This window comes from Oreochromis aureus, linkage group 8 (genome assembly GCF_013358895.1).
Source record: "Oreochromis aureus strain Israel breed Guangdong linkage group 8, ZZ_aureus, whole genome shotgun sequence".
NCBI classification, from domain to species: domain Eukaryota; kingdom Metazoa; phylum Chordata; class Actinopteri; order Cichliformes; family Cichlidae; genus Oreochromis; species Oreochromis aureus.
The window spans coordinates 15,714,406-15,728,555 of NC_052949.1; the positions used below are offsets into that span (position 1 = coordinate 15,714,406).

Here is a 14,150-nt window from a genome sequence, read left to right on the forward strand (position 1 = left end):
TAAACAAACTATTAGAATTGGCACTCTGGGGGCAGTCTGCCATGCTGAATAGTCTGGGGAACTGACTGGCCCAGGTGATGATAAACAGTGGAAAAAGAGCGACTGTCAGTTCTGCTCGACTGCCTACATGCTCTTGAAAGAAATTGATAAGTTTTCTATATGGCTTGTTATCTTTGCTACACTAGAAGTCAAATCCTCCATTCATACTGATTAGTTTTGAGCACCTAAATGCGTGCATTATAAATTTGTTGAGCCAAATTTATGCTGATGATTTAACTTCATGCACACGTTTTCCAGCCACTGACATAATTGTGCTTGAAGTGAAAATGCCAGCATCAGACATACATTACAAAGAGCTTCAAAAGAATTTGAACCACTCCTCATTTGTTGATATTTTGCTATAAAAATGGGAAATCGATGCAATAATTTATTTATTTTAACATGTGCCTATATATGAATATCTATATATACAGTATATAAGACAAAGGCAGGGTTTGTACAACTCTAACAAGCTTAAAAATCAATGTCTGGTATTCTTCAACACAGCTTGAATTCTCTTAAGCTTTCTTGTGATTTCGTTTTCTTGTCCCTGTAAGAATAAAATCTCAAGTGTTTCGTTGAACTAGAACAAAGCGTCTATATCAGGCACACCTAGGCCACCGCTACCAGGTAGACCCAGTGACAGAGTGCACAATGGCGAGGTGTTTTTAATTGAGCTATAAGATTAAATAGAGTTACCTCCCATTTCTTTACAATTCTAATGAGCTTGTTAGTGACTATTGGATAAGACCGCTTTTATTCTTCAGCACAGCCTGAACTCTCTCATTCAGCTTTCTTGTCATTTCCCTTAAGTAGTCTTCAGGAATAGTTCTCCAGGCTTCTTGAAGCTGTTCTGTCAAGATGATCCCGAACTGCTTCAGTAGTGTTGAGATCTGGGCTCTGGGAAAGCCAATCCACAACTGATAGTCCTTCACTGTATGATTTTTCTATTCAGGTATGCTTTTACTGCACTAATAGTGGTTTTGAGATCATTGTCATCCCAAAATACAGCTCATGCCAATCAGTTTTGACAAGCTCTTCGATACCACTTACTGAAATACAGCCCATGATAGAGCCTCAGCCGTGTTTTACAGTCCCTCTTTAGACTGTAGACACTGATAACAAAAGAAAAACTTCGAATTTGGATTTCTCACTCTATAAGAGCTGTTATTATTGAGTTTCAGTCTAGTTCTTATGGACTTTTTCTCAGTGTTTCCCTTCCTTGAGATAATTTCTGATGAGGTTTGGGTGATGATGGACCAACTGATCTATCAGGTCCTGTGTCTGGACTTTTGGGGGATTTTTATATTTCACAAGACTTGACTTTCAGATACTGTTTATATTCTTTAGGTCTTCTTTTTTCTATAATTAATTTTCTGAAAATGTACAGAAACTGGAAGCCAAGGAAAACTTGGCTTCCAGTTTCTTCCAGAGACCTTTAGAAAGCCAAGAGAACTATTTCCCAAGACCACTTTAACAATAACTAGAAAGTCTGGCTGCTTGGAAGCAAAAAATAAAGAAATGAGGGGTGGTTGAAGACTGTTGCACAACACTCTACAGCTGACTTAACAGATTCCTATTGTGTAAACATTTCAATCAACTGACTCATACTTGACTAATACACATTTTCACCAAGGAACTAAAACTGAATCGCAATCAAGTGAAAAAAAACCCCACAACAAAACAAAACAATAAAAACATGGATAAGGTGGTTCTTCATACGACCTTCCTGCCCAAACAGTTTTTTAGCTGTAAAACAGTTTGTTCCTAATAAATAAAAACATACTCTGAATGTATTAAAAAAAAACACTCAGTTATTTTCTAAAGTGGACGGATGTTTTTGTTTATATCAAATGTTATTCAGGCATTAAATTAATGATGCATCTGGTTTGGAGCATTTTTAGCTGTGGCTCAATATGCCAGGAGGACTCAAAATAAACAACAGCGCTCAGGTTGATTATAATGAAGGAACACAGTCACTTAGTGCAGCATGCCCATATTACATATTTTCAGTGTCTTTTGAGCAACAAAGGGAAGTAATGAGCTCTATTTTACGAGCTTTCGCTACTCATTTAACTATTTGCGGGACCGGTTTGCTTTTGGTAAATTTTTGGTCTGTCATTCATTTGTTCACAATAGGAAATATGCAGAGTATTATCAGCCTTATTCTTTAAACACAAGATCATCACAGAAAGCATCTGTAGAATATATAAATCGTACTTACTGTTTGTAGGTGATTATGACAATCAGTATGGCGGGTACACAACAGATAATGATAATGACAGCCAGAGCCAGCAGCGCCCCCTCTGTGTAGCCTACAGTCTGCATTGCTTTCTTTACACTGGTAACCACTTCAGGGGTTCGGATTTCCAAAATCCGGCCACCAGGAGGGAGAAAGGGCTGAAACTCTTTATTCATGTCCAAAAGTTTACCATGAAGAAACCTTGGATAAAAGACAGAGAGAGAGAGAGCATGCATATCTGTTGCATATTTCATATAAAGGCTCAAAGTACGCAAAGCAGAAATTTAGAAATAGCATAAAAACAGCAAGAAATTCAAAGTTAACAGTCTTTCTCTTGTTTTCTATTCTCTGTTCTCTGCATCTCCCATCAGACACATATAACCTGAAGCAAAACCCTTCCACACCTTTATATAAAAGACAGTTGTAGCCAATGGGACGTCATCCACTGGTTTGTGAAACCTTCAGCTGAGCAATTTGGCCTTCCCAGTTTTTTGAAACTGTACATCATCTTTTTGATACAGTCTACAGATTCAGACCTGGCACTCCTGGGTAAAAAGCCCTCTTCTTAACCCAACAGGCCACTGAGACCACTCTTACTTGCTCTTTAAGCTACTCACCTGATCCTGTCTAAAAAGGCTTAAGACCCATGTCATGGGCTAGATTATCTGAAGCCTAAAATAGAGCCAAGAAAAGGTGACGGACCTGAGTTCCCCCTCAGACTTGAATTACCATCAACTAAATGATCAGTATATATTCTTTAAACATACAGTCACATAAAAAGAAACAATACCCTTTTAAACTCAAATATTTTATGAATTAGAATATAATAGAAATGGTCGGGTCCTTACAGGTCTTAAAATCAGGTAAATAAAAACTCAGGAGAACAACAACACATGAAATATTACACCGATTCATTATTTATTTACCAAAGACTAAGCCAAAACACACCCTTAACGCTTCCACAGGAATTAAAGGGGTAGCAGCCAGGTGCTGCTAATAAAATGCAACTTGATTAACAGATCATCAGCAAGTGTGAGCACCTCTATAAAAGGAGAAGTTTTGGCAGTTTGCTGCTCTGAAGCATTCAGCTGAGTGTTAACGCACTCACATTAAAAAAGCAATTGTTGTTGCCCATCAATCTGAAAAGGGTTATAAAGCGATTTCCAAACAATTTGAACGGCCATCAAATTGTCCATCATTCTACAGGTTATTCATAAGTGAAAAACATTCACAACTGAAATGTAGGAGGATAAACGACTGCCTGCAAAATCTCAATGAACTGAAGCATTTCTATAAAGAAGAGTGGGCAAAACCCCCTACAACAATGTGAGAGACTGAGAAAAATCACACAGAAAACCATCACTTCAAGTTATTGCTGTTAAAGATGGTTCTAGAAGCTACTCAACCATTGGGTTGTTCTTAGTTTTTCACACACTGTCTTTGGATGTTGGCTCAGTTTTTGTTAAATAAATGATAGCATGGTGTATGTGTTGTGGTTCACCTGTGAATTTTAAGAGCTGCTAAGGACAAGAAAATAATTTATGTTCTGATATGTAAACCTTAGAACTTAAATAAAAGGTGGACATTCTTTTTACCATGACTGCATTGAATAGCCCTTTATTGTTGGTGTACATGTACAACAAAACTATGGGATATAGCCTAACCCAGTTTTAATTGCAAAGCCACGTAGATTAATTTCTGTTCTTTTCTATATATAAAGCTAGCTTGTTGGTAAAGTTCTTACTTGTAGAGCTCCTCCCTTGATACAGCTCTATTCGTCAGTGGGTCGATGGCATAAATCATAAGGTCTGACTTGGTGTAGTCTTCCTGCTCCATCCCATCCCCATGGCGGTGAGGCCCGATGGTTTCCACGACAACCTTTGCTCCCGGTATCTGTTCCTGGACATAGCGTTCCAAAATGCTGAGGATTGAAAAGACTGGATTTAGATATACAGCATCAAAGCATTATAACCCCTTCAGTATTCCCAGCATGACATCCACATACACACATTAATGTACAGAAAAATACTGTTTCTTAGATCCAAACAAGCTCTCATATATATGGACAAACAAAGCCGTCAGACTCTAAACACATCACACACACACACACACAAACACACACATACACACACACCACCACATGCACATTTTTAAAAAATCCTGTCAGCCAGGCAGACTCCTGCTGCGCAGTATTGATTTCTGTCCCCCCAGAAACACCTGCTCACAGCAGGAACACTCTAACTCATGTGTGTCTGCATGTGCATGTGGGTGTGAATCAGACAGAAAAGATGACAAGTGCTTTAAAACATCATTAACAAATTATACTGTATTTGCGAGGCAAAACAAAGCATCAGTCCAGCACCAGCTGTGCAGAGTATTTGCTACGTGTCACAGAAAGGCCCACTGTTGAATGTGTATATAAAATATCATATCATGCAGTGAATTACACATTTTGTATTTTGCTTGACTGTTGTCACACAAAAGAAAAGGCATTTAGTGTTTTACTTTCCAGCTGCCACTGATGTGGGGATAAGGTCAGGTACTTTGAATATAGCAAGTGATATTTTACAGAATGCAGAGAGAGTAGGGGGCAGAAAAAGGGGATGACTGATAGCATAGGTAACAAAATAGCTAATGTTTGCCGTTAGAGGCTTTCAAATATCCTTTGAAATTACTCTCAACAAAAGAGAAAACAATACAAAAGCTGTTCAGTACTGTGAAAAAGTTTTTAGTTACTGCTCATTTCTTTCTGTTTTGCTTCCAAGTAACCAGATTTTCTTTCAATTTTTAAAATGGTCTTGAGCAATAGTTCTCCAGGCTTTCAGAGTTTTTCTTTGGATACTGGCTGTTATTTTCATCCCACTTCTTCTGGCTGACCACTTTCAGAGAAATTGTTCTTTTACGTTTGTTTGTTAGGCAATAACTGACCTATGAATCATTCAAGGATAGAAAAAAAGGAAAGAAACCCGGACAAGTGGAGGACAAAACAAAAACTGGCATGCCTAAAAAATTATCTACAGCAGATGAACTGTATCTGGCAGTCAATAAAACAGGAAAGATTCAGCAAACATGACACAGGACAGGTGTGCTGTCCCGTGTCTCCACTGAAACCATCAGAAATGGTTTCAGTGGAGAAATTACACAAATTACAAAAGAAGTGGACTGAAAGCAGTGGAAACAGGAAATTGCAATCAGTATTTATGGAGGTCAGGAGAGAGCTGAGTGTCTCAATTTGTCTACAGTTTGTAAAACACGGTGGAGGCTCTGCCATGGTTTGTTTCTGCGTTTCAGTCACTGGTGTCGGGATTTTGTTACAACTGATGAGATTATGAATGTAGAAATGTACTGTGAAATTATGATCCACCATGCAGTGCTATCTGAAAAGTATCTGAGTGGGATTGGCTTTGTTTTTCAGCATGCCACTGATGCCAAGCAGACTGCCAGTGTAGCAAAAGCATACCTGGATAGAAAAACACACAGTGGAACATTATCAGTCATGGATTGGCCTCCCCAGAGCCTGAACCTCATGCAGTGTAGGATCATATTGGCAGAGAACACAACAAAAACCAGCCTACATCCAAAGAAGAGCTCTGAATGTTGTTCAAGAAGCCTGGAGAACTATTCCTGAAGACTATGCTAAGATTTTACAAAAACTAAAAAAAAATTCAGAGAGAGTTGAGGCTGTGTTGAAGAATAAAAGTTGTAATATTCACTTTCAAGCTTGTTAGTATTGCAAAGAAATGAAAGGGAGCTCAAGACTTTTGCACAGCACTGTATTGAAACTAGTAGCTCTTAACATCAATTAAAAATGAACAATTGCCATTGTGCACTCTGTAAGTGTGTTGGTTTGCATGTGCCTGTTATAGAGATTGTATTCTAGTTTAATGAAACACTTGAGATTTTATTCTTACAAGGACATTTTCGGAAATCATTATAAGAGCACATCTAGATTTTAAAGACAAGAGTGTTTTTGCTCTTTAACTACTGTTGTTGAAAACCCCATGTGACAATTAGAGTTTAAGTCCCTCCTGTGGGGAGACACCATCGCTAAATCAATAGACGGACTTCAAACTGTGCAAACTCGAAATAAATCAATTTGTGACTTAAACTTAATTTCAATGCTGAATGACTTAAAGAAAAGTACACTTAGTCTGAAAACTTTTACAGGAGTTCTCTTCTTGTTGCTTGCACAGAGCTTGGTATGTCTTTCACTTTTGTTACTCTGCTACTTGATGACACTGCAGGTATTTCAAGTACTGCTTTAAGTATTGTAAGGTAACCAGCAGTCTAGTTTTGGTCCGTCTTATCAAGTTTAGTAAAACACATTATCCAAGCACCAACTGAAAAAGGTGTCAAAAAGTATATCCCTTATGTATTAGCCTTTATTGTCTAAGGAGCTTGGAAAGAAAAGCATCTGGACTTCTTTAAGTTTCCTTGAAGACATTTCACCTCTCATCCGAGAAGCTTCTTCAGTTCTAAGAGCAACTGGTGGAGAGTCCCAGATTTTAAGCCCTATGGGAGTGTCCCCAAGAGGGTCATGGACCCCCTATTGATCCTCTACCTAATCGCACGAGCCAAGGTGCTTCTTCTCTTAGAACTGAAGAAGCTTCTCGGATGAGAGGTGAAGCGTCTTCAAGGAAACTGAAGTCCAGATGCTTTTCTTTCCCAGGTCCTTAGACTACGATGACCTGGATGACCGAGAACCTTCACAGAATTATTAGCCCTTACTGTTTTGACGCTCAAGATACCATTACCAAGCTATATTGCTAAAGGGCTAAAGGTATGCTATTTAGCAAATAAAAAAAAAACTTTTGCACACTCGATTTTCCTGCATATACTGCCTGTCTGAAGTCCTCTCCCATCCCTCCCAGTCGCTCTGGGATTCACACGTAGACTTTGACAAAGCCATACCATTATTATACTTGGACACAAGCTATAATGCTTCCACTACTAAACTTTACATATGAAGTTCTTTTTATAAAAAGCTTTCTTTGGTATGTACTAGAACAATTTACTGCTTCTTTGGCCAAACACTATGTTTAATGTTTTTTCCCATCCAGAGAAGATTGTTCCAAAGGACTAAAAGTTCTTTGCGAAACTGTACTTTTGCTTTAATAAGGTTTTTGGACAGCAAAGACTTTTTCTGGCACACCTGACACACAGGTCAAATTGATCTCTTTCTGGTGTACAGCCATGCCCTTTGACAGCTGGCATAGTTACCAGGAGGCTCCTGCTGGCAGTCGGTTAAAATAAGGGATGATTTCTCTTAGAGTGAAATTATTTATTTCAAATAGAGCTCTTTCAATCTTGGCGTGTTGATGCCACACATTTCAGCAGGAAGGAAAACACATGACCTTCATATATTTAAGTGGAGGACCGTTTATTAAAATCCACTGCTTCAGAAAGGATTAGATGTTTGCCTCTGCAAACACCACAACACTGCCTACAGAATTTTTTCTGTCTTCTAGATAAACTACAGTCATCATGTTGGATATACAAATGGTTAAACCCAAGCTTTTTGCTCTATTGTAAAAAGCATCAAACGTTACCTCAGTAGCTTCTCTTTGTTTTTCTCCACGTATGTAGGAGGGACATTTGATACAACGACCTGCATGTCCAGCTGGTTCACGACTGACACCTACACAACAGGAAAGGAAAACTGAGATAAAAACTTGCTGAAGCACTTAAAATAAACCAAAAATAACATCCTGGGCTCTGATTTTGGTGCATCTTAACAGACAGAACCTCTACGTGTATAATAAATGCAGTCAAATGAATAACATTTCCCTTCTACAGCACACAAAATGTGCTTCAGGTTTGCCACAAATTGAATTTGTTTTTACACTTACCTGCTAAAGGATTTATGTGGCAGTGTAAGGGAGCAGTGGAGCACATGTAATTTAGCAGTTTGATTACTTTTTTTTATAGCTTGTTGGTGGTTGGACTACGTTCATATTTGCATAGTGTACTTTGCCATTATTTTGTCTAGGGTACTACAGAACCTGCAAGCAATTAACTTGACTATACTGGATATAAATTAGTCACATGTATTAATTATTCACAAATCAAGCCTTCTTTAGAAGTTACGTGGTTAACTGAGCAACCTTGGACTATAATTTTTTAGGTTAAAGGCAGGTGTCAGACTAGAAGACACAAGATGCAGAGCTTAAAGTGGGATGTTTGATTTTTTTGCCTTATGTGGGACCTTTGTGTGAACAAGTAGGAACTCAGATGAGCAACATTTTTTACTAATATGTGATTTTTTGGTACTACATTTCATAAGAGTTTCTTATCAAATGTGCACTCTCACTCTTATCATATTTTTTTAGAAAAATGAGTTCAAACTACTCTCTCTCATTAGCTTTAGTTAACCAAAGACGATTTCTCCCTGCAGGCATCGTTTTGCTGTGTTTACTTGTTCCAGTAAGAAGTCATTAGCAGCTTGCAAAACTATCCTTTCAGTGTAGCTTCCTTCACACTATCCTAAGAGCAATAAAAATCTCATTGCACTAATCATGTCACCCAGTTCATTTTAGGTTGGACGCTTTAAAAAAAAAAAAAAACTCATCTAAAAAAGTAATCGTAAACCTGCCATTAAAATGTAATCATTGTAAAATAACATAAATTACACATACCACTATGTCCGCTTTGCTGCTGTGTCCTTGACCATAGTTGTCTGTAGCAACCACCTCAAACTTAAAATACGACCTCCTCATATTGCGGTACATGATAGCCGTCTTCACAACGCCGCTGTGCGGTTCAATGATAAAGCCATCTTTGGTGTCTTTAGTGTCTTTACTAGCTGGAGGGGGGGCGATCAGATGGTATATTATAGAACTGTAGTTACCAGTGTCTTTGTCCAGGGCCTGGAAAATAAGAAAAATAAGGACCATTAGATGGTATTACTGTGATCATAATTACACCGCCAAGCATTACCATAATCACTGTCATTATGAAATGTCATCATCATCATGCACGCAAACACTATGATCAAGCCACTGTTGTCTTTTTAGGGTTTTTTGTAAAACAAATTCCATACGCTGTACTTATTATAACGCTGTTGGTCTGCTCTTTGCCTCCTTACCATCATCATTTCAGTCCAAGAGTTTGACACTATACAAGACACTGTCGTGTACACTGAGTAGCGCAGGAGTGATAGTGTGTCTCAGCTTTTACTCATCATGAGGTCACATATTATTTTAGCTTTTCTGGATTTTAAAACCTGTTCAAAGGCTTTCAGTTCTTTAATTTTTTTAATGTGATATAATTCTGAATCAGAGGAAGGGTAAAAAGAATCCTTTGAAATCTGAGCAGATCATTTAATCTATGATTCTGGCTAACTATCATGTCTTTTCCTTGTTCAATATACATGCAAATCTCACATTAAAATCCAGACACACTCTCAGACAGACATTGATTTTATGCAGGGTTATTACAAGAAGGGCTAGAAATGTAGATATAGACACCCGCCACATCAAAGGTACGATATGGTAGATAAAAACAAAGTAAAATGGTTTTTTTTCTTAGCTAGGGACTAAAGAAGCAACAAAAAAGAAACAAAGGTAGTAAGGAGAAAGATGAGATGGGGAAGGGGGGCGTACTGAAGGAAGAACAAATGTATACATCTTTTCCTTTTTCTGGGTTCTTCCTCGCAGAGGTGCATGGCTGAGTGAGGATAACTTTTCAGCAATACATTAAAATGTGCAGTAGTGATAAGCACTGCTTTAAAGTGCACAGGGTGCAGGTCTCTCTGCTGCACCTATGAAGAGATATGTCCAAATCCAAGCAGGCTTGTGTCGTTCTGAAGTCGCAGTTTATTTGCCTTTGCACCTGTACAGTTACCCAACTTCCTGTAAACATGAAATATATGAAAGATGTGGGCACAAATGAATACTTCAATAAAGTTGAGCAACAGCTGCAAACACTGCAATATGCTCATGCCCATTTTTACAGGAAGTCAACAATTTGGAACCAAAAATAACAGCAAAAAAACCCCCTGAGTCCTCTGCACACCTAAGAACTATTCAGAAGCATTTTGCACAGATGACGCCAGCACTTGGTAAGCAAGGTAGTACTCAGCCCAGAAGCAACGCTGCATCATCTAGCGAGGCATTTCCTGATCAAACAGACGCTGTTCCCATTAAAAAAAAAAGAAAAAAAAAAGATTGGATTGTAGCTCTGCTGTTTACCTTGTAATTGGCATGATGGAGGAAAAAAAAAAGTCCCAGCACTGGAAACTCTGATGAATTATTAAAGCTGGACGTTGTGTCTAGTATATTATCATTTTATCAGTACCCATAACAACACAACCTCACCAAGCAGGCCTTTGCTTTAAGGCAATTTCTGGTCAACACACTAGTTAAAAGAGAGAAAGAAGCTTAAATGTCAACGATTTACACAGCTGGAAAAGTAGAAATAGCTACATTCAGCTGGGTTTACCACATCACATAGTTCTGCATGTGTGATTTAGCAGTTTCACACAACCCCAAAGGGGATTTATGTCCCCAGCTGGAAGTGAACCAGTGACAGATGTGTAAACCACCACACTACGGAGGAAGAAATGCATCAAGAAAAACATTTTTAACATTTTTAAAAGGCAAAAAGTGAAATTAATGAATTTAGAAAAAAATAATGGAGATGAGTGAGCTTGATTGTTGACTAGTCTAATCAATATTTGAATTATGGCATCCTCCGAGGGACAAAATAACAGATCAACTCCTCCATGTGCAAATTGTAAACCCTAAAGGCAGAAACGTCCTGCATGTAGCAACACACAGACAAAAGAAAATTTTGCCAGAAGAAGACGATTTGCGTGCTTCAGACAGATGAGATAGGATTATTCATACTTGAGATTGGAAAAGCACATTTCTCAAAGTTACTCTGTAGCTTTTGTCTCACTCCCTTTTTCATTTTGATGCTATCGTGTGTACAGCTAGCATCCCTGTCCATCTTTTTAGTCACCCCCCGCTGTTATCTATTCATCCACCATAGATCATGTATGTCTTCCCTGCTTTTTTTCAGTCCAGTCAGTTTGTCTCTCAGCAGGATGTCAGCTCTCCTTATCTAACCATCAATCCTTTCTCCTCCTTTAACCTTTAGATATATTGCCTCACTCTGTGGCGATTGAGCCTGCAACCAGTTTTTCTCTCTCAGTTTATTTAAATTGTTTAAAAAGCTGGTTCCTGTAATCCAGCTTCAACCAAACATAGTTCTAACCCATACAAAACCCATATGTAAGCCCCAAACCTCAGGTGTTTGAAGCAGAGGAATAGCAAATTGAGGTACTCGGTTCATGAGTGAGAAAAACACATCGTCTGAACTTGTGAAACATGCTCTCCTAATGCTCTCATCGTTCCTGTCACTCTCGCTGGGATGATCTAATGAAGGAAGAATATCTAAGAATGATCTTAAAAACTGTAATCAAATATTAAAGCGCATACTTTTCTGCCAGGGACCCTGCCTGGGTCTCTTGTGGCATCCAGGCTCATTAAAACATATTGCAATTTCTAAGATAGAGGCTGAAAGAGATAGGCTCCGTGACCCATTTAGGGTCCTGAAAGGCATTTTAATAATAGGCTCAAGTTGTTTACAGTTACATGAATCTTTGTAGCAGTCAGGTATACGAAAGGGAAACAGAGAGATTTCTCAATCAACAGAGAAAGAAAAACATACCTGTCAATCATGATTTTTGTAATACTTTCTTCAATTTTAAAGCAAGAAAAAAAATCTATTTCCAAACAAGCACTGTGTAAGCAGTACCTTACAATATATTAAAATCCATACTACAAGCCTAAAAAGTACATAAATCAGGGTCCTGTTTTAAGCCTCTACTGTAATTAGCAATTTGAACTGTATGTTTTATGCTATATGTGTTAATAGGCAGATCTTTGTGTAGTTGTACCTGTACTTGCAAGACTGAGGTGAAGGTTTTGGCGTCTTCTGCAACTCCTCCAATGTAGAGAGGTCTAGTGAATACTGGTGCATGGTCATTTTCATCCTGGACATCAATCACCACTTTAGCTGTGTTAGCTAGAAAACAGAAACACAAAATACACATTGTGATACACTTTTCCATAAAGGAGTGCTTTTGTGAAACACATACAAGGACAAGCACAAGCAGCATTGACTGGCTGCAGTGTTGTAGCACCAGTAATTTTACCCTTCAGGTTCCAGTCAGCAGATTGTTAATCGAGCTAGCTAGAGTTAGCCGATGGCTAAAATAATAGCAATGGCCTAAAATACTAGTGGTGAAGGTTCAAAATGGAGCTTCACAAAGCAAAGGGAGACGTCCCAGTGGGTACATCATATTTTATATAGAGTCTATGCCTGTGTCACATAACAAATGTGTTTCAGGTGGCGGAACATTAATCAGATTTACTCTGATCCATGTTATGAGTTCAAGACATCTCTTTTAGATTTGATCACTTCCTTTTTAGCCCTGTAAAGCCTGAATCATAAAATAACTGCAAGAAAATTGTAATTTTTTATAATTAAGTATTTATTGAAACTTCAGACTATTTCAATTTGCATATATCTGTTTTAATTTGTATCATTTTTGCTACATTTGGCATTTGTGTCCAATTTATTGCTTACAAATGTATTGTTTCAGTGTTATTAGCTGTTTCGAATTGATTTGAAAGTTTGATTTCTGTGGTTTACGTTCATATTATCATATCCGCTCACTGGCCATAGCTTCAAAAAGAATGCCACTTGATTTAGATTTATGTTAAAAGCACATTGCGTACTCCTAGGAAGTGTATATGTATAGGCAAGTTGGTGTATCCAAAACTGGTCTGAGAATGAATAAGAGCTTAAAATTTATAGCTAGAGTTACAAATTATTGCCACCATTAGCAAAGGTGAAAAAAACCCTCTCCCAACCAACCAACCCCCCCAAAAAACACCAAAAATAAAAAAAAACCTCAGCGTTAAAGTACCTAATCACAAGCATTTCCCTTCATCAACAGCTATGATTAATTCGGCTACAATTAGAAGCCTCGAATGAAAAATCTGATTAAAAGAATCTCCTCATCTCTTTCATCAGTACTCTGAGGGTGGGCTCTCATCAGATTTCATTAAAAAGCTTTGGTATTGCAAACCATCCCAAACATCTATGCTTCCATTTTGATTCAAATGTCCCTAAAGTCATTGGTGTGCAGTGGTATGTGAACTATCTGTCAAATGAAATAACCTAGACTGGTCAATGAATGTTCTATGTATTGAATTGAGAAGCTGGAAAACAAACTGCATTTTCAGGGCATTCAAAGGATTTCAAAACATGGGTTAGTTATGTGAACAATGACTAAAGGACTTCAAGTTCATCATCTGAAAGTATGCTGTGAGATATTTAAGACACTGCTCAATGTGGAGTATGTAAGTAATGGAGCAATAACATTGACCTGAAGGATCTGATCTGATTTTTGAGACACATGCGTCAAGAAATCTCAACCCTTAATGATAACTGACAGCATCAGAGACGTCTTGGCCTTTCCAAGGCAACTGTCTCCACAAGCAATGACTTGCCAAGATTAAAAACCAGATTTTGCATCAATAATTCACGTTTTAGTACTGAAAACACATGCATAGAAAAAGCTGCATTAAATGTCTTACATATCCTTTAAATAGTCAGTATAAGCTACTGTCTTTTGTATTTGTTAATTGTACCTCAGAATGACTCACATTCAGTCTTTATCTGGCCATGAACAAGAAATTCTGAATCACACCCACGGAAAACTGCATCACGATAAATCAACCCGACTCGGTTAAAAGGTGAATCATGTCAGAAAGACAGCACAAACCCAGGATTGTGAACTTTTGTTTACTTCAATACAGACGAAAGAAGAAAAAAATTCCCTTAATAAACTTCCAAT

At 38.0% G+C, this 14,150-nt stretch overlaps 1 protein-coding gene across 1 annotated transcript in view; it reads right to left on the bottom strand.

Annotated features, from left to right (window-relative positions):
- LOC116329820 (protocadherin-15-like) overlaps positions 1 to 14,150 on the bottom strand; it is a 209,712-nt gene that overhangs the window by 37,453 nt on the left and 158,109 nt on the right. Inside the window, exons 29-33 of the mRNA XM_039616856.1 lie at positions 12,183 to 12,310; positions 8,917 to 9,147; positions 7,831 to 7,919; positions 4,026 to 4,202; positions 2,264 to 2,482 (exon numbers count right to left, since the gene is read on the bottom strand). Of these exons, the coding sequence (XP_039472790.1) occupies positions 2,264 to 2,482; positions 4,026 to 4,202; positions 7,831 to 7,919; positions 8,917 to 9,147; positions 12,183 to 12,310 (844 nt within the window). The remainder of the gene's footprint in view (positions 1 to 2,263; positions 2,483 to 4,025; positions 4,203 to 7,830; positions 7,920 to 8,916; positions 9,148 to 12,182; positions 12,311 to 14,150) is intronic.